Source organism: Bos javanicus, chromosome 13 (genome assembly GCF_032452875.1).
Source record: "Bos javanicus breed banteng chromosome 13, ARS-OSU_banteng_1.0, whole genome shotgun sequence".
Lineage (NCBI taxonomy): Eukaryota > Metazoa > Chordata > Mammalia > Artiodactyla > Bovidae > Bos > Bos javanicus.
Genome location: NC_083880.1, coordinates 55,092,342 through 55,112,694, shown reverse-complemented (window position 1 = coordinate 55,112,694; position 20,353 = coordinate 55,092,342). Strand labels below are relative to the sequence as shown.

Below are 20,353 nucleotides of genomic sequence, written 5' to 3'. Positions count from 1 at the left end.
TTGGACCACAGAGAAAAGCAGAGACCTGGCCACTTCCAGATGGGAGCGCCTCTCGTCACTGTTAATGGGCATCCAGGTGGTTTCTCACAGGCAGCGTCAGGGCAGGGCCAGGCAGCAGGTGGACCCAGCCTTGTGTTCTGGCCAACGTCCTCTTTTGGGCAGTCCACCACTCCTAGCAGGTCCTGAGCCCTGGTGGTAGTTGCAGAATTTGAACAAATTCTTGGCAACTTTCCATTCGGGCGACTGACATCTTTGACCAGTGAAAAATAAATACCTTCCACAGTTGACCTGCTGGATACAACCAGCCTAAACACTAATTCTAAACTAGATAGGTGACTCCACACACAAACTCAACAGGTATTTCTCTGCTAGAGATTCTAAATATAGTCAAGTCAGTTTACCACCTATGATTAACCTTGCTATCAAAAATTTAAACTGACAATCATTGTGACACTTCAGGCTGAGTTTACAATGTGTCTAGGCCTTTTCACTGTTTTGGCTGTGCTGTGTGGCTTATGGGGTCTTAGTTTCCTGACCAGGGAGTGAACGAATGGGGGAGGGGGGCTCTCAGCAGTGAAAGTGCGAAGTCCTGCCCCTGGATCACCAGCGAATTCCCTGTATTCTTTAGAAGTCTGATGGATGGACATAAACCACTGAACTGAGAGCTCAGTTCAAGAAAAGCCATAGACGAGACGAGTACTACGAGTGCAGTCAGAAGAGACCACCAGCCCAGAGACTCAAGAAAGCCCTCTGGGTTCTCCTGTGGTACGGGAAGCCAAAAGGCAATGCCATCGCTAAAGCTGGTGGCAGAGCCCACGAGAGGCAGAGAGCTATGCAGGCCAAGTGGGTGGTAGGGGTTTTTCTTCTGAGGCAAAGTTTAGGACCATCACTTATTCTGTAAGTGGGCTGGAAGCTAAAAGAAGGATAATCTTTCTGGTTAAAAAGGGAGAGGGGGTAGGGACCAGAAGTCTTAAGGGATCAAAACAGGAGGAATGCTGACCTCATTTACTAGAACCAGAAATTCAAGACCAGTTCCAGAGCTGCGCTGCAAAGTGAGCTCCAGGTTTAAACTGAGCGGTCTGTCCTTGTGATGTCATACATTCATCAAGGACTCCAACAAAGTGTGAGAAGAAACGGTCATCCTGTTTCTAGAACCCTTAAACTGGAGAAACCCCAAGTTTCTGCCTCCATGGCACCCCTTGTCTACTGCCCTGTACAGCCTTTCCACAAATCCCAAGGGAGGGATCCCACTCAACCATCACCTTGTCTTAGAGCCTGGTGAAGAGGAGCAGAAACGAATGCTCCAGAGACCCAAAGTGAGCAAGTTCCCTAAAGAGCTATCCATACACCTAAAAGATGCATTCACCTCTGAAAGAAAGGTTAAAAAATAGGCAAATTTATTGTAGGACACTTGGACAGTATGGATAAGTGGAATGGAAACGCATATGTATCCTTTTGGAAATCAGCCATGATTTGAATTTAAAAATCGTTACAAGCAAAATTTCATTTCATCATGATGCTTTCTTTTGTTTCTTCTTTTCATTTTCTTCTTTTTCTTTTTCAATCTCAGCAACGTATTTCTCAATCTCTTCAGGATTTAAAATCTACCAAAGGAACAGTGTATGGTTAGCCACACAAGGTGCCCCCAAACCTAAGTCCCAGATGCCCCCTCTGGCTGCTTCTACAGGAGAGCAAAGCCACATGTGGCTGACCCAGGGGACAAGCTGGAACCAATGTGTAGATAGTCAATGTGGGAATGCTTGCTTTTCCACTCATGTGGGGACCCTTGTAAAGAACATTTCTTGGCGCTAGAGCAGTTCTGAACGTGCACTGCCCCCGGCCCTGACCACTGGGAACGCACCCAAAGAGAAGGACAGCAAACCAACTTGGTGATTACCTTGAGGGGTTGATCTCGCCTCATGACAGCAAGCTCTATGTTTTTGCCACCTGACTGAACCACCTTCAAGGGGAGAAAAGAGCATCAGACACCTCACCCACCTTGACCAGACTTGGTGCCCTGTGAACCTGAACCCAGAACTGCTGCACAAGGGGAGGGGTGGACACGGGGTGCCCCGGCTGCACACTGATGCGGTCCTGTGGGGTATCTGCACTCCTCGATCCTGGGACAGCTGGACTCAGGGCCCTGCCAACTGCTCGCAGCCTGCCCCATCACCGAGGCCTGACGCCTGGGCCCCAGCCTAGCCTTAAGCTGTAATCCCCCTCTGCCTCTTTGGCTTCACCCCCAGCACCTCCAAGGTCTTGACAGAGTCTAAGACCTCACAGCTCCCATCCATTATTCCCAGTTCTTCTAATTCTGACTCTAGCAATAGCTTAAGCCTCAAAAAGTCTGAACTCTAGGCCAACTTAGCCACTTTGGTACCCTGACTGCCCCAGATGTAGAAGAAGCTGACAAAGCACCAAAGTGGTGCCTGGTGGTACCATGAGTGCCTGCGCCTCTCCTTGTTGCCTATACATTAGGCTGTTCCTTTCCATGCTGTGCATTCCCCAGGCCAAGTACCACCACCACCATAGTATGGGTGTCTTCATCTTGCCCAGGTTTCAAACACAAACTTACTTCCAGAAGGGCCTTGATAACCAGCTTAATAGTCAGATCATCTGTTTCAATGGCTTCGTCAGTATAATTCTTCTCCAGGAATTCACGCACTGACTTGGCACCCCGGCCTATAGCATTGGCCTGAAATAGGGATGTGCGTTACATGGCACAGAATGCAACGATTCAGAGCCAGCCAGTGCCACCCTGCTCCTGCGTGCTGTGGAGAGGCAGCTGGGCTGGGGGAGGCCTTGCCCCATGGCTTCTTTTTGCAAAGGGCTATTTGGAGTTGGTGCTCATGCCCACTAAGAATGGGATTCTAAAGAAAGACACACGGGCATCTTGTATACGCCACGTGTCCTTAGAGCTCACTGTCCTTTGCTCCCAAACATCAACACTGAACAACTTCCTGGCTTCCACATCACAAGTGTCATGAGCACACAACGTGTGTATACACACATCCCTCTACAGGATGAAGCCAGCTCAAAGTCCCAATAGCCTCCAAAACTGCTTCCAAAGGCAAAACAGCCCCAAGCCCCTTTTTTGCCAGGGACTCACCTTCCAGGCATGGTATGTGCCCGAGGGGTCAGTCTGATAGAGTCGGGGGGTGCCATCAAAGTCAAAACCCACAATGAGGGCAGAGATGCCAAATGGCCGGCGCCCGTTGCTCTGCGTGTAGCGCTAGCGGAGAAAGAGACACAGTGACACTGCAGCCTCCACATGGAGGCTGCCCAAAACCCACTGCGAATAAAACACACCATGTTCCAAACACAGATTACAACAAAAGGATGAAAATAAATTAAGCCCATGTTCAGGTTACTTGTAATTCAAGTGAAAAATGAAACGAGCCCATGGTTTTTCAGCATTCCTCCTTCCTGTGCTACATTTTCTTTCTTAGATCAGAACTACATCACGGAACGTGGCTGGGGTTCCTTGGAGTTACTTTGACAGCAGACACAATCTGGCTACAGACCAGGTTCACAAGTGATTAAGATTTCACCAAGAGCAGGAGTGGCTTTTAGCCCCCTCACAACTGTCTGGTGACTGGTCATTAAGAACAAGAACAAAAACTACATCGTGTCCCTCCAGAAATATGAATGTGGACTACTCCAGGCCACTAAATAAGAACACCACAATGCCACTGAAAAGGATACACAATAGTAAAAGTGCAGATGAAGAAGTCAAGGTTAGGACTGTGCCTGTGGAACAAGTGCAGTTTCCCGATTTGCCCCCCGAGATGTCCTGTGGCAGGACGCCCCAGGACACAGCTCATCACCAGAGCCGAGCCACAGCAGGAACACCCACCTGCTTCAGACTGGCGATATAACGGGTGATGTACTCCACGGTGACCGGGTCCTCTACGGTCAGTCGGTGGCTCTGGCATTCCACCCGGGCCCTGTTGATGACTATTCTTGCATCAGCAGTGAGGCCTGCAAGGATCACAAAGACAATGCCCCCTAAGCCATGCCTCACCCCGGCAACTGTCAAGGATGGCGCAGACCACATGCATGGACAGCAGATAACCTTGGGCAGGTTCTAAAACCAGTCCTGAGAGGCAGCACCAAGGTTACTCTGAGAGCCCCACAGTGGAACCAGCAGCCTCTGTGAAATCCTCTGAGAAAGCTGAATGGTTAAGGAGCTATGGGTGCTAGGCTACACACTAAGTCTTTGACAAGTCAATCTCCAGGGGAACCGGGATCTTCCTGCTGAAGGAGGAAATGAGTGAAACCACAGAAGTCCAAAACACTGCACATCCCGAGAGCAGGGCACTGTCCAGCTCTCCCCCCTTCATAGGTACACGGTTAACTGTGGACAGCTGACCTTTCTCCTGACAGCAGCAATGAGGAGACAGCACAGCTCTTCTTTTAGGAACTGTTTATTCATTTAGACCCTCTGCTTCAGCCTCCTGGGGAGGATTGTACCCCTGAAACTGAGGCCAGCCCTTTTCTTAAAAGTCAAATCTTTAAATGATTTCGGTTTAACCAATCACATGCCCCCCATAGCCCTTTCACTAGGTTAGCCTCCAGACAGCCATTCTTCCAAGACATAGGGACACGGTGCTGGCCCCAGACTCACCGGCGAATGCCATGCAGACATTATCATCCAGCGCACAGATCTTCCGCACTGTCCTTTCATCCTGCAGTTTGGCCACTGACTTCTTCTCCACACCAAGAACAACAATGTCTTTTCCTCGAACACCGACCTTCAATAAATATCAATGGGGCACTTACGAAACTGACCAGAGGTTTTGCCACCAGAGACACAGCACTAAAAGCAGATGTGTGAACACCCTTGCGGGGGGGGGGGCATGCACACCCTGCAAACTGTGGGTCTCGATCCACTTTTGGGAGAGCTAGCCCAGGCATCACCATCTAGGCACCTAGCCTTGTGCCTTAAAATACTGACGTGTAGTTTCAGTTACAAAACAACTAAGGAATAACTGCTATATAATCCATGTGTTTGTGAACATGTGTCATTTCAACCCAGTGAATCAGAGTCTCTGTAAAGCTTGAGCATGAGTCCCTAACAGTGAAGTCAGGTGTTCCAAAAGCAGTGTTGCTGTGATTATGAAACTGTACCCAAGTCCTTCCCTCTTTCTCCTGTGCACTTTTTTTTTTTTTTCCTTCTTTGATTATACCATCAGGCTCAAGGGATCCTAGTTCCCAGACTAAGGACTGAACCTGGGCCACAGCAGTGAAAGCACAGAGTCCTAACTACTGGACCGCCAAAGAACTCCCCCTTCTGCACTTTTGAAACCAATGTGCACAGCAGTGGAGAAATGCCTGGTGTGGTATCAGGTGAACAACATATCAACTATTACTGGGATGCCCATGGCTCTGCTTATGGCTGACACTATAGCAGAAAAAAAGATGTTTTAAATACATGGGGGGAAAAAACCACACTGGCTGCCAGTTAACCCACTCAAAGCACAGCAGACACAAACGAGACAATCACTTGTAAAAGCAAACTTCTCTCAGTTTGGACAGGATATCTCAGCCTTGGCCCTACAGGCACCTGGGCCAGCTAATTCTTCAATGTGGGGGCCAGGTCTGAGCCCTGTTGGATGTTTAGAAATCTCGATGTCCCGTGCAAAGAAGCACCGGGTGGCAGCCTTTCAGATTTCAAGGAGCTTTCTCATAAACTGTCTGCAAAGGCCAGGCCCAGAGGCAGCAGAGTCAGGGCAAGCAGAGGCAGACACCTGCTGGCCCACGGTGGAGGGGTTATCAGGTGACATTCCCCCCCTCCGTAGTCTTCCAGCTGAGCTGAGGTAGGTCAGAAAGTGGATTTGGGGTCCTTAATTTCGAGATTCATGAAATAAAAACTACTTCAAAATTCACAGAACCGTGTTTTTTCTCTGCCTACTCAGGCCTCTGAAACACTAAATGATTAAGGAAAAAAAAAAAACCCACAAAAACCCATCATCCAATTTGACCGATAAACTCACAGGTATCTTAAAGACAACAGGTACTCACACCTGAAACAGCGGCCTAAATGACAGACCGCTCAGGTGCGACGAGACCCGAGTCGGGGGCAGGGTCCAAAGGGCGAGGACTCAGCAGTAGGACCCAGGAGGGAGCCTGCCCGCCGCGCCGGCGGCCCGGGAACTGCAGGGCCGATGCGACACCGGCCGCCCTTTGTTCTCGACATCGCCCTGGGCCTGGAGGGCAACTACTTTCTGGGGGCGGGGGACGACAGGGAGGGGGGAGTCGGCTACCTGGGAGCTGTCCAGACTCCGTCCGCCCCAGCCACCTACTCCCTCAAGGAGCGCCCGGAAACTAGCTAGGGCCGACCTCTGCCTCTTAAGTTCTGCGCCCTCGCACCGCCCCAGGCCCCCCAGGCCTGCGCGGGGGCCCCGCCAAGATGGCGTCGGCGGCAGGCGCGCGCTCGGCTCCGGACACGGCGCGGGGAAGCGAAGCCCGCAGCCAGCAGAGCCCTTGTCGAGGCACCAGAAGCCCCGCTCGCCCGTACGCGGAAACCGGCTCCCGGAGAGTCGCCCGGCCGGCCCTCGCGACCGCCGCCCTCGGCGCTCCTTTCTTGCAGCGGCGCCCCAATCCCAGCTTCCGTGTGCGCCCCAGGCCACCATGCCTCCTTGGGCCCCGAACCACCGCGCGCCAGTGAGCGTGGCCCCCGGGGAAGCGGGTCGGCGAGACGCACCCGGGCCCCACCCAGCCGCCGGGGCCTCTGCCGTCCCCCGCGCCCCGCCTCCTCGCTCACCGCGGTCGAGCCCTTCTTCACGGCCTCCTGCGCGTACTCCACTTGGAAAAGGTGGCCGTCGGGCGAGAAAACGGTGATGGCGCGGTCGTAGCTCATGCCTATGGGACGACGCGGCCGGGCCCGGGAAAAGCGCACACTCACGGCCGCGCAGCCGGCGATTCACGACGTTGCTGCGCCGGCGCCACGCGCGCCCGCCCGCCCCCGGCGCCCCCGATTACGCTACCGGCGTAAGGCGGCGTCCCGGGGCGTCAGGCGGCGCCGGGCTGACGTGCGCGCGCAACGGGGCGGGGCCCGGCCGAACCACCAGCAGCCGGGCGCGGGGGGTGGCGCGGCGGCGGCGGGCCGGGCGCGGGGCGCGGAGCGGTCTCCCGGGGGCGCCTTGCGGGGCTCCGCCTTGAGCTGAGGCGGCGCACGAGATAGGGGCGCGACGGGCTTCAGGGCAAAGCGGCAGCGGCGTGGCGGACGAGCCCACAAGGCGGCTCCCCCCCCCCGCGTCCCCCGCCCCCTAGAGACTGCGGAGAATGAGCGCCTCCGGCTGCCCATCGCAGCCGGAGAATAAACCCCAATGATCTAGGGCTGATCCCGCGCCCGCTACCATGTCGGTGGCTTTCGCGTCCGCCCGGCCGAGAGGCAAAGGCGAGGTCACGCAGCAAACCATCCAGAAGGTGGGCTGGGGGCCCCGGACTGCGGCACGGGAGCTGCGGGGTGCGGGCGGGCGCCGGGCCGGATCGAGGGTAGCCGGCGGGCGCGGGGCGCGAACAAAGCCCGGGCGCAGGCGACCGCAGCGACCCCGCCGGGGCCCCGCGCGCGCTTGGCCGCCGACGTGCGCCAGTTTGGGCGGGGGCGAGCGTGGGCCATGAGCAGGGCGCGGGGCGGCCCGCGGGGTGGTGTCGGCGGATCCAAGCCGGGAACGACCCTGGGCCACGCCGGGCACGGTGGGGACCCGCAGCTTTCTAGACCAGGGGCCGCGGGCAGGGGCGCAGGGTGGCAGAACAGACTGCCTAAGGGGTGGTGTCCGAAAGATGCTGCTCGCGGGATGGTATCCTCGGATCCAACCCGGGATCGACTGCGGGCTGCGCGGGCACAGTGGTGACTCACCATCTTTGGGGCCACAGTCCGTGGGTAGGGGTGCAGGGCGGTGGGACCAGGCGCCCACCGAGTGGTGTCCGCCGGCCATCCCGCGCGCACAGGGGATCCGCTTCGCTGGCGAAAGCGGTGGCGCTGCGTGATGGGCGGCCCTGGCCCCTACGCGCACCTTGACTGGTCGAGGGGCGCACGGGGCGACAGGAATAGGTCCCAGCGCCCGGCCCCTACCGCCCCCTTAAGTGCTGGCACTCCGAGGCACAAAGGGGCGCATCCAGAGGGTGGGACGCAGTTCCAGTAGCCCCGCAGCCCTTCAAGGAGCGCGCTACACCCTGGGGCCGACCTGCCGGCCAAACCTTGCTGCCCTTATTCGCGTGTCAAATTGTCTTTCAGCGTGACACCTAGCCAGCCTCTCACCTAACAGAAACTTTACACATTCGCTTTACAGCCTTGCCCACGTTCTTTAAGTTCGGCCTTGTGGTTTTCTAGAGATACCTTCCCGTTGGTTTGGGGGCACCTTTAACAAAGCCTGAAGTTGTGAAAATGAAGATTTCAGTTTTCCTATTGTTTTTCCTTAGAAGAAAAGCTCAGAAGAAAGAGAGTGTTAGTCATTCCGGCTTGAATTTTTTTGATGTTTTTGACAGCTATGTTACTTTCTTTTCTAACCTGCGGTCCTCTGCAGTATGCCTTGGTTTCTGTGAGCCTGTTTTTCCCCTGAGGGGATTCACTTTGATGGCCGCGGCCCTTCTTCCTTGATGACCTGCGGGGACCTGGTGGACTTGTTCTCAGCCTCTTGACTGTTTGAGACGACTTTTGCCGTGACTGGTTTTGACAAACGAGGAGCCTCATAAATGCTAAATGGGGAAGAGAAGACTTAAGAAGCAGGAGAAATACAGGTTTAAAAGTAGAGCATTCTTATTTGTTTGGTTAACTCTTATGGGGTGCTTACTGGCCTTATTCTAAGGGCTTTGCAGGTCTCAACTCGTTTAATGTCTTGAGTTACTATCATCCCCATTTTACAGATCAGGAGACAGGTATAGGGAGGCTGAGTGCCTACTGGTACACGGTAGAGCCAGGAGTCACACCTGGACAGCGGCTCCAGGGTCTGCCCTGACAGTGACACTCCATGTCGGACTCTTGGTTGGGCAGAGAGTCAAGCATGTGACCCAGACGCACATGTTGGCAGCCCAAGGGGCTCTGAGGACCCTGGTTTTTGGAGCTAAGTGTGACGAGTATAGTCACTGTTCCTAAAGCTGCCTTGGCGTCAGCATTCATCCAGTTGTTTGCACTTTGCAAGTCTCTAGGCAGAAGTGTGTGTTTGAGCACTGCTCCCAAACATCAGATCAGAGAGACTGCATCGCAGGGCAGAAGGTCTGCATGCTGACCGTTGGAGATGGGTCTTCGGCTTAGGCTGTCATCTGGTTTGACCTTTTAGGGCTAGCAGTCTGTGTAGTCACCTTGGTGTTTTGTCAATGCATATACTCAGGGCTCTCTTACTGGTATTCTGAGAGGGCATCAGAGATACATGTTCTGCACTCATATGAACTGTGTCCACAGTATGTGCTCATGCTCAGAGCGTTGAGAAAAAGCCAGGGGTTCCTTGGAAGCCTACTTGGTAGTGAGACAGCAGGGAGTACACTCTTGTCCTTTGAGTATGTTTGGACGGGAACTTGCCAGGCAAACTCCTACTCAACCTTCAAGGCCCCACTTGGCAGTTACGTGGTGAGTCCAGCATTTTGACATGTCACTTGGGCTCCCAAGTTTTGTGTTGCTGACCTGTTCTTGTTGTGTCCCCAGGCTGGCACAGTGTCCAGCACAGTCAGTGCCTAGCATGTGCTGGAGCATCTGTGACCCTGGTCCCATCAGTCGAGCGTTTGGGACGGGCAGTTGTAGTCACTTCCTACAGCCGTCATAACAGATTACCACAAACAGGGTCATTTAAAACAGCTGCAATCGATTTTCTTACAGTTCCAAGGGTTGGAAATCCAAAGTCTTGGTGTTTACAGTGTTGCTTCTTTTCTGGGGTTCTGAGGTAGGATCTGTTCCAGGCTTTTCTTTGAGTTTCTGGCGATTGCTGGTGGTCCTTGGAGCTCCTTGGCCTGTAGATGCATAATCCTGACCTCTGCCTCCATCTTCACCTGGCCCCCTTCCTATGTGTCTATGTCCAATCTCCCTCTTCTCATGAGGACACCAGGTGTGGGATTTAAGGTCCGCCCTAATCCTTCTCTGTTGGCTCAGATGGTAAAGAATCCGCCAGCAATGCAGGAGACCTGAGTTCAATCCTGGGTCAGGAAGATCCCCTGGAGAAGGGGATGGCAACCCACTCTAGTATTTTTGCCTGGAGAATCCCATGGACAGAGGAGCCTGATGGACTACAGTCCATGGAGTCACAGAGTCAGACGCAACTGAGCAACTAACACATTAATCCATGTGACCTCAAATATAAGTTGATTACTTTCCCAAGAACCCTATTTCCAAATAAGGCCATGATCCCAGATACTGAGAGTTAGGACTTGACCAGGTAATTTTGAGGGATGCATTTCAACTCCTAAAGGAGGACACATGGGGCAGGGGCGTATCAGATAGGGAGGACCAAAGAGTAGGGATAGTAAGGGTCTTAAAGGTTGAGAGTCACCAGTGGTCCCGCCTGTGGTCTGCAGGGAACAGAGCAGGTGTTGTTCAGTGGCTCAGTCATGTCCGACTTTTTGTGACCCTGTGGACTGCAGCATGCCAGACTTCCCTGTCCTTCACCGTCTCCCGGAGTTTGCTCAAGCTCATGTCTGTTGAGTCAATGATGCCATCCAACCATCTTATTCTCTGTTGCTGCCTTCTCTGCCTGCCTTCAGTCTTCCCCAGCATCGAGGTCTTTTCCAATGAGATGGCTCTTCGCATCAGGCACCAAAACTGGTGGGGCTAGAAGGGCCAGCCTGGTTAGGGGTGCCTCAGTCATGCACTCAGTAGTCTTGCTTGCAGTGACCAAGCATAGTGTGAGGGGAGGTGCAACCCAGGTGAGAACCATGGGGGACATGATTTGGCCAGAGGGTCTGAGCTGGAGGTGGGCAGTGTCCCCAAGAAAAGCCAGTGACTCTGTACCTGGCCAGCTGACCTCTAGGCCAGGACCCATCCTGAACTGCTCTTTCCGGCTGGGGACCAAGTCCATGCTCTGGGTGTCACTGGTGGGGGTTGGGGTGCCGCTGTCTCCACAGCCTGTGTGGCTGTACCTTGGCCGACGTGTAGGTGCCTCCTTGCTGCTTGGCACATAGTAGTTGCTTAAGAAATGTGAGTTTTATCATCACTGTTTATATTGGTTTCCTTAGCTTGTTTCCTCAGCTGAAGAGCAGGGGTAGCATCTTGTCCCTCTGCACCCGAGCACCTTGTGCGGGGGAGACAGGCTCTGTAGAGCTTATGGAGGGGTGGGCAGTTGGCGTGTTTGCTGATGCGGGTCAGGCATGGGAGAGAGATCAGCAGGGTGGCTGCCCAGCCCCAAGGACCTCAGTGCCCAGGGGCAGGGTGGGGGCACAGGGGTAAGGGGTGACCCATTGTCGGGGGAGTGCCCTGTGCTCTCTCAGACCTGAAACTTGCCTTAAAAATGTAGGCTAATTCATGGGGGAGGTAGATTGGCCATTTTAAAATTCACAACTGAGAGGGTCTTGGGGACTCGGAGCCTCCTGTGAACTTTGCTGTTGATCATCTCAGGCAGTAATTATTGAAAGCACTTTCACCCCAGTGAGCAGAGGCCTGAGAAGGGTCTCCCGGGGTGGGAGTGGTGGTGTCCCCTCACTGTGGTCTCTGGGACCAGCCCTGGGTGGGGAGGCAGGATGCTGCCCCTGAGCACACCTGAACCTGTGCTATGGAGGCTCTGAGTGCAGCCCCTATAGGTGTTCTCAGGGAGGGAACAGCTACCACTTGGCCTCTGCCCTTCTGCCCAGGCATTGCCCCAACCCAGGTGTTGTCCTGGGAGCCCCCTGGTGGAGGATGGAAGCCTCTGGATAAAGTACAGGCCGCAACACCACCCCCCCCCCCCCCGCCCCCCGCCCCTCCGCAATCCCGCCTCCTCAGGGCTGTGTCTCTCTTGCAGAGCCTGGAGGGGGAGGGAGAGGGAGGCAGCCAGGGGCCCTCTGACACTCACTCGCAGGTGTCCCCACTGTTCCCTGCCCGTGGCCCCAGCCCTCTGCCCCAGCCTGCTCCCCAGGCCCGTGGGCCCTGTGCTGGGAGTTGGATGACAGCGTCTATGCGGTCCCCAGGCTTTGAGTAGAAGCCGCCCTCCCCTGCAGTGAGGGGACCTAGCACTGGTGTCCCCAAGTGGCAGGACCTGGGCAACATCGGGCCAGTCTGGACCGCCTGATCTGTGGTGGGCACCATGACTGTGTGCCCTGCTGCGTGAACATGACAGGAGTCAGAAGGCTCCAGGGCGAAGGTGCTGGATGTTTGTGCAGCTGAGGCTCCTGAAACGTGACCCCAACCCCTTGGCCAGCACGGCTCCTGAGCAGATGGGCGACTGCGCCGGGACTGCAGGGCTGGTGGATGGCAGTGGGCGGTGGGGTCAGCAGTGAGGGTGGAGCTATGGCAGCTCACAGCCCAGCGCCGCCACCCCCAGGCCTCAGGTTCCTTGTTTTAAGGAAGATGACATGGTTGGATCCTTTCAACTGCATTTGTGGTAACACGTGATCATCTGGTACAGGAAGGCAAGTCACCTTGTAAGTAAGTGATGGTCTCAGCCTTTTGATGGTATTCTTGACATTGAGCAAAAGCGATGAGTAGATTCTGAAGGGCAGATGATCCCAAACTGTAGGAGTCCAGGGTCCTGTGAAGAGGGAAGAGAGCCAGGCTCACAGGGGCGGAGTGACAGTGACTGAATAATGTGGGGACCCCACATCCTTAAGGAGGATGGACGTATGTTTGCAGCTGCGTGCACGTTAACATGGATCACAACAAACTGTGGAAAATTCTTAAAGAGATGGGAATACCAGATCACCTTACCTGCCTCCTGAGAAATCTGTATGCAGGACAAGAAGCAACAGTTAGAACCAGACATGGAACAACAGACTGGTTCCAAATTCGGAAAGGAATACGTCAAGGCTGTATATTGTCACCTTGCTTATTTAACTTATATGCAGACTACATCATGAGAAATGCTGAGCTGGATGAAGCACAAGCTGGAATCAAGACTTCTGGGAGAAATATCAATAACTTCAGAAATGCAGATGATACCAACCTTATAACAGAAAGTGAAGAGGAACTAAAGAGCCTCTTGATGAGGTGAAAGAGGAGAGTGAAAAAGCTGGCTTAAAACTCAGCACTCAAAAAACTGAGATCATGGCATTCATCCCGTTACTTCATGGCAAATAGATGGGGAAACAATGGAAACAGTGACAGACTTTACTTACTTGGGCTCCACAATCACTGAGGACAGTGAAGTCACTGCAGCCATGAAATAAAAAGATGCTTGCTCCTTGGAAGAAAAGCTATGACAAACCTGGACAGTATATTAAAAAGCAGAGATAACACTTTGCTAATAAAGGTCAGTATAGTGAAAGCTACGGTTTTTCCAGTAGTCATGTACAGATGTGAGAGTTGGACCATAAAGAAGGCTGAGCACCGAAGAATTGATGCTTTTGAATTGTAGTCTGGAGAAGACTCTTTGGAGTCTCTTGGCCATCAAGGAAATCAATGCAGTCGATCCTAAAGGATATCAACCCTGAATGTTCATTGGAAGGACTGATGCTGAAGATGAAGCTCCAGTTCTTTAGCCACCTGATGTGAAGAGCCTACTCACTGGAAGAGACCCTAATGCTGGGAAAGATAGAAGGCAGGAGAAGAAGGGGATGACAGAGGATGAGATGGTTGGATGTCATCATCGACTCAATGGACATGAGTTTGAGCAAACTCCAGGAGATGGTGAAGGACAAGAAAGCCTGGCATGCTACAGTCCATGGGGTTGCAAAGAATTTGACACAACTGAGCAACTGAACAACCACAACCATGTTAACGTGCCTTACCACGTCCTTAGGGTCTGAACACACGTGTCAGACACAGAGGGAGGACCACAGGGCGGGGCCAGCCCTCCCAAGGACACCATAGGAGTAAGGTTTGGGGTTTTTTGAAACCCACATATCCGATTCACCGATTCACCCATCAGGCAGATGTTTGTTGGAAGGGGTCCTGTCAGCATCCATCAGCAGGGTCTGTGGCCTGGGGGCTCCTAGTTATCCTCTGGGGTGGCTGATGGCAGCTGCCTCTGTGCTGGCAGGAAGGAGCCCTGATGGATTAGCAAAATGTTTTCCCTGAGAACCATGGTGGGAGGAGGGTCAGCTACCCGGGGACACTTACCCAGCTCTCCAGTCGTGCCTCCCACAGCTCAGATGGCTCCCAGGAGTTATCTCACGTGGAGTTGGCCCCACATGTGGAGGCGTGCGCTGCGGTCTCTTGCAGCCACAGAAGCCCCTGAGTACCATGTGTTTGTTTTGTGGAATTCTCTGGTGCTTAGGAAACCACGAGCGGGGAACTTTGTGGCTGAGACAGGGACGGTGGGAGACCAGCGGGACGGAAATGTTCCCCGTGTGTGCACAGCGGGCACGGGGAGATGCTTCCAGAACCAGCTGAGGTTGGCTGGAGTGTCAGCCAAGGGTGGGGGTTTGGAGGCCCACCCTCCCCCTGGGCCTGCCTGGACTTCAGCACATCCGTGAATTTCTTCCCATTTCGAGGGCACAGCCTTTGTTAATTACAAGAACAGGCACAAGGACATTGTGAAGGGTCTTTCTGCCCGTTGTGGGGTGACCTGATCCCCCCTCGGCAGCAAGTTTCAGGGCTTCCAGGTCCCTCTGTGCCCCTATTCCAGGGTTCCCTGATGGCTCCAGTCCCTGTACCCTACTCTCTTGTGGGCTCAAGGACCCCTAGTTCCTCCCCTTCCCAAATTTCTGATATCCTCAATCCCTCACCCACCCAGTCAGGACCCCACGTGTGGCATCAGTGGCACCCTGAGCCCGACCCTGCCTCATCACCTGTGTCCTCACCTCCAGGCAGCCCCATGGGCAGCAGAGTGCCAGGTCAGTCATCACCTCCCTCGAAGCCAGGTCCAGTCCCTGGTAAAGCCTGTGGTGGATTGTCACAGAAACAACAGCTGAGTGGGGCCACCCCAGCTCTGAGCCTGTGTTCCCACCCCTACGGCAACCCCGGGCTTTCCTTCGTGGTGCTCTGACCGCTGAAACAGCGGCCAGCACAACAGAGGCTTGATGAGACCTGTGCTCTCTGGCTACCCACTGGGGCCTGAGACCACCAGGGTGACCACGTGCCAAGGAGGCCCCACTGATGCCAGAGCTGAGGCCAGGAGAGACCTGCGGCAGACCGCCCCGACAGCCCAGAATCATGAGATCTAAGAAGCCGCTGTTTTCACCATGGGGCATGGGGACGTTTGTGACACGCGGCAGGTAACAGCTGTGCCCTGTGTCCTATGACCTTGGTCTCGTTGGCCTCTGCAGTCCATCCAGGCTGAGGTTCAGCAGGTCACCCTCTGCTGGGCATAGGCTTCCCCCTCCCCCAGCCGTTCCATGGTTCTCCGTCTCCACCACATCCTCTTCAGCACGTTCCTAAAACTTCTGTCTCTGCTTTCGGATGTGCCACACCTTTGCCTGGGCCGTCCATGCCACTCAGACTGCCCTACCTCCATCTCCACCTGTGTGTTCCTGGTCATCTTTCCAACCATGGCTCAGACATTGCTGAGTGCTCCTGGATCCCTGCTGTCAAGATCACAGATGACACAGCCGCCTTGTGGCACCAAGCAGATGTGTGCCCATGGCCAACTCGCCCTGACTCCGGCCGCCTACTGCCCACTCCCATCGCAAGCAAGGGTGGGGTCTGGCCACCTCCTTGTCACGCTTACCTGGGTCTAGGATAGGCCTTCAGAGATGGGATCCCACCATGACTTGGCAGTCGTGGCCCTCAGTGCTGAGCGCCAGCTTCTCCAAAGGGTGTTGCCACCTTCTCTACTGTCTACCCCAGGATTCTCGCCTCCAGAGGCCCTGGGCCATGCCTGGCACTTGAGTTTCAGCTCTTATATTTCATGAGTCTCCAACTCCTTTCTCTGTGACATCACCTGCCCTATCCCCCTGAACCTATGGAAAACCAGGCTTCCCAAGAGGGCAGAGAGCAAGGGGCATGCCCTCTGGTGCAGGAAGACACAGAATCTCCTGTGAGAAAGCTCAGAAGACAGCAATAAATATGTGAAATAGATTGTTAATCCCCGTCAGTGTAAGTGTTGTCTTTATTTTTCAACTTTGTATTAAGGATACACACTTTTTAGACACACACTAGGTAAAGAAAGGGGGTTCCCTGGTGGCACCGTGGTAAAGAATGCCCCTGCCAGCACAGGAGATGCCTGAGACAAGCGTTTGATCCCTGGGTCAGGAAGATCCCCCGAAAGAGGAGATGGCAACCCATTCCAGTATTCTTTCCTGGAGAATTCCATGGACTGAGAAGCCTGGGGGGCAACAGTCCATAGGGTCGCAAAGAGTCAGACACAACTGAAGCAACTTAGCATGGGCACGCTGGTAGGAAAAAGAACAAGTGAAGCCCTGGGCCCACCCAGCCCCGGCAGTCCCAGACTCTTCAAAATTACCTTTCACACAACATCGTAAACCATTTATACTCCAATATAAAATAAAAAATTTTTAAAAAGAAAAAGTTAAATAAAAATTTAAAAGATCCAAAAAAAGAAGCTTAAAGATAATAGAATCATCTTTTAAATGGTAACAGTAACAGATGCCTCTCTTAGAAATTTTAATAAACACATATAGGGAATAAGGAGGAACTGATTCACAGATAACCACCATGTAGTTGGCAGGATATGAACCTGCTCAGGGAGACCCCAATGCATTTCCAGTCCATCAGAAAATATCAGGGCTTCCCTGACAGCTCAGTTGGTAAAGAACCACCTGCAATGCAGGAGACCGCGGTTCGATTCCTGGGTTGGGAAGATCCGCTGGAGAAGGGATAGGCTACCCACTCCAGTATTCTTGGGCTTCCCTGGTAGCTCAGCTAGTAAAGAATCTGCCTGCAATTTGGGAGACCTGGGTTAGATCCCTGGATTGGAAAGATCCCCTGGAGAAGGGAAAGGCTACCCACGCCAGTATTCTGGCCTGGAGAATTACATGGACTGTATAGTCCATGGGGTCACAAAGAGTCGGACACGACTGAGGTGACTTTCACTTTCATAGGAAATAAAATCTGTAATCTCCAATCTGGAGTGAGCCAGGGTTGCCCTCTGGTCATTTACTTCTTGTTTTAAGGTTAGATTTTACACTCATCAAAACCACACCTGCACATAAAGAATCAAATCATGCTGTGGGGCTTGTATTAGAAATTTGGGGTCATTCTTCCACCCCCATGCTGGTTCCCACCTCCCAGCAGCACCACTTGCCCTCACCATTGCTAAACCAAGTGGCTGCTTGAATGATCTTAGCTTTAAGCATTGTCTGTTGACTCAGTCCACTCACAGCCTGGAGGCTGAAAGTCTGAGACCAAGGTGGTGGCAGATTTGATTCCCAGCGAGGACCCGCCCCCTGGTTCGTGGACCGCCGGCTGGCCACCTTCTTGCTGTCTTCATCCCAGAGGAAGCTCTGGTGTTGTCTTTTTCTTCTCACTAGGGCAGTGATCTCATTATGGGGGCTCTGCCCCCATGACTTTATCCAAACCTGAACACCTCCCAAAGGCACTGCCTCCAGACGCCATCACATTGGGAGTTAGGGCTTCAACACAGGAGTTTTAGGGGGACAGCAGATACTCAGTCCCTAACATTTGCTTTCACATGAAGATGATGGCAAAGGGGGTCATGGCTCATTTTCATGCTCCCTCTTCCACCACACACAAGTGCCCCTATTACCCCAGGATGGTCCCCTGGTGGTTGATCCACCTCTGGTTGTGATAGTGTAAATATTGTTCCATGCACGATCTTGTGTGTGATCATTTTTCCTGTCCAGTCTTTTTTTTTTCCCTTGGAGTTGGCAATCTCACTTTCTTTTAAATCATTTCTCACTGCTTTATCCTAGACTTTCTCCCAGTCGTGGAAACCTCAGCTCAGGTAATCTGTCAGGTTCATGGTCTCAGGGCTACTCTTCTTGGGCCTCTCTGGGTCTCCCTCCACCATGGTCCCCATTCTTTAGGCCTCTGTGTTGGTCTGAGATCTTCCCCTTTTGCCATTTGCTCCCTTGTTTTATGGGACCACATCATTTTACAGATCCTGAAAAAAGGTCTGTGGGACAGGAACCTTTAAAAGAATTCCCATATTCTCTTCCCCCTGATTTCCCAAGTTAACATGTTGCCTCATTCGCTCTCTCCTCCTCTCTCTACATGTTGCCTCATTCGCTCTCTCCTCCTCTCTCTGCCCCGCTGCCCTGTGTATAAATATTATTTTTGCCAGAATCATTTGAGATTTGCAAACTGACTTTTACTCCCAAATGTCCAAGCATCACTTTCCTAAAGACAAAGATATAACCACAGAACAGAGATGGGAATGTGGGAGCTGACATGGACACAGGACTGTTATCTGGTCTGTAGACCTAATTCTAATTCCCCATTTATGCCAAAAATGTGCTTCATAGGAAAAGAAAATCCCAAGTCATGTATATTCAGTTTGCCAGTAAGGAATTCTTCCATCTTCGTCTTTAAAACTGACATTTTGAAGATTATGGGTCAGTTGCACTCAATAGGGCTTCTGTGGTGGCTCAGATGGTGAAGAATCCACCTGCAATGCAGGAGACCCAGATTAGATTCCTGGGTTGGGAAGATCCCCTGGAGAAGAGAATGTCAACTCACATTAGTATTCTTGCCTGGAGAATCCTGTGGACAGAGGAGCCTGGTGGGCTACAGTCCACGGGGTCGCAGAGAGTCGGATACAGGTAACACAGACACATTGTGCTCAATTAGGGTGGAAGATGCCTTTTCCTTTTTGTGTTAAGAAAGTGTATTAAGTCTCCCTTGGGATCGGGTTGTTGCTCCCCAGGATATTTTGGGATTGCCTCATTTCTTCTCAGAAGTGCCCCTTCAGGATCTTGTTATCTCTCCTGAGAAGACACCCCTCAGTCACTCCTCTGGCAGGCACTGTCAGGATTAGGTCATCACCTCTATAAGTCTCCCAGGCAATTGGTCGTCTCTCTTCAGAAAGTCTCCCTAAGGATCAGGTAATCCGTCTCACAAAGTATACCTCAGGATCAGGTCATTCTAACTCTGATAGAGTCTCTTAGGACTCATAAACTCCCTCAGATAATATGCCTCAGGATGTCTTCAATCCTCAGGAAGTCTCCCTTCAGGTGGGCTAATTCCTCCTGATAGTGCTTCCCTCAGGATTGAGTCATCCCTCTTTTGAAAGATTCCCCATTGGCTCATTTCTCGTCCAAAAGTCTCCCTCAGGGCCAAATAATTCTCCTCAGAAGGTCTCCCTCTGGATCCAGTCATCCCTCCTCACAAAGTCTCCCACAGGATCGGATCATTCCTCTTGCAAGTCTCCCTAAGGATCAGATCATCTTTCCTCCAAAGGCTTACCCAGGATCAGGTCGTTGCTCCACAGGAAGTGTTTCAAAGATCAGGTCTTTCCTCCTCAGAAGATCTCTGTCAGAACTGAGTCATCCCACCTCAGGAAGTCTCTCCCTGGGTCTGATTATCCTCATCAGAAGGTCTCCTTCTGGATCAGATCATTCCTGCTCTGAAAGTCTCTGTGAGATCTGGTCATCCCTCCTGAGACCGTATCCCTCAGGATCCCAAAACTCATCCTCAGATAGTCTCTCTCAGGGTTAGGTCATCCCTGCTCAGAGTCTCCCTGAGGATCAGGTCATTCCTCCCCCAAAATATCCCTCAGAGCAGGTCATTCCTCCCCCAAAATCTCCCTCAGAGCAGGTCATTCTCTTCAGAACGTCTCCCTGGGAGTTGGGTAATCCCTCCTCAGAAATCCTTTTCATAGATCAGGCTGTCCCTCTTTAGGGAATCTCTGATTTGGGGTGTTCCACTTAAGAAAGTCTCCCTTACGATTGGGCCATCTCCCCTCCGGAGTGTCAACCACCTCGGGATCAGGTCATCCCTCCTCAGAACGTCTCAGTCAGAACTGGGTCATCTACCTCGGGAAGTCTCTCCCAGGGTCTGATTATTCTCTTCAGAAAGTCTCCTTCAGCGATTTCCCAGGTGGGCCACTGGCTAAGAATCTACCTGCCAATGCAGGAGACATGGGTTTGATCCCTGGTCCAGGAAGATGGAGCTGCTAAGCCTGTGAGACGCAACAACAGAAGTTGGCCTCCGTTACGCCCATTTCTTTGCAACCCCATGGACTGCAATGCACCGGGTTCCTGTCCTTCACTATCGCAGAGTTTGCTCAAACTCATGTCCATTGAGTGGGTGATGCTATCTAACCATCTCATCCTCTGCCTCCCTCTTCTTTTGACTTAAATCTTTCCCAGTATCTGGGTCTTTTCTAATGTGTCAGCTCTTCGCATCAAGTGACCAAGGCATAGGAGCTTCAGC

The 20,353-nt window shown here is 52.9% G+C and overlaps 2 protein-coding genes across 3 annotated transcripts in view; one reads left to right on the top strand and one right to left on the bottom strand.

The window, feature by feature from the left end:
- Positions 1–1,375: 1,375 nt before the first annotated feature.
- PSMA7 (proteasome 20S subunit alpha 7) lies at positions 1,376–7,018 on the bottom strand. Its single transcript, XM_061436987.1, has 7 exons — positions 6,767–7,018; positions 4,628–4,754; positions 3,857–3,981; positions 3,110–3,232; positions 2,576–2,695; positions 1,898–1,960; positions 1,376–1,604 (listed from the first exon to the last, which is right to left on the bottom strand). The coding sequence occupies exons 1-7, from the start codon at positions 6,860–6,862 to the stop codon at positions 1,512–1,514; spliced, it is 747 nt and encodes a 248-aa protein (XP_061292971.1). The 5' UTR covers positions 6,863–7,018; the 3' UTR covers positions 1,376–1,511.
- A 328-nt stretch (positions 7,019–7,346) lies between these two features.
- Positions 7,347–20,353, top strand: part of SS18L1 (SS18L1 subunit of BAF chromatin remodeling complex) — a 28,115-nt gene continuing 15,108 nt past the window's right edge. For both annotated transcript variants that reach the window (XM_061436985.1, XM_061436986.1), the window contains exon 1: positions 7,347–7,431. In XM_061436985.1, coding sequence (XP_061292969.1) covers positions 7,363–7,431 — 69 coding nt within the window. In that variant the 5' untranslated portion in view covers positions 7,347–7,362. The remainder of the gene's footprint in view (positions 7,432–20,353) is intronic.

What these genes read in the sequence shown, in the direction of transcription:
- PSMA7 (XM_061436987.1), bottom strand. Translation starts at nt 6,862, where the DNA reads ATGAGCTACGACCGCGCCATCACCGTTTTCTCGCCCGACGGCCACCTT. An exon ending in TGAAGAAGGGCTCGACCGCG is followed by an intron (nt 4,755 to 6,766) that starts GTGAGCGAGGAG and finishes TATTTATTGAAG; the next exon opens with GTCGGTGTTCGAGGAAAAGA. An exon ending in GCACATACCATGCCTGGAAG is followed by an intron (nt 2,696 to 3,109) that starts GTGAGTCCCTGG and finishes TCCCTATTTCAG; the next exon opens with GCCAATGCTATAGGCCGGGG.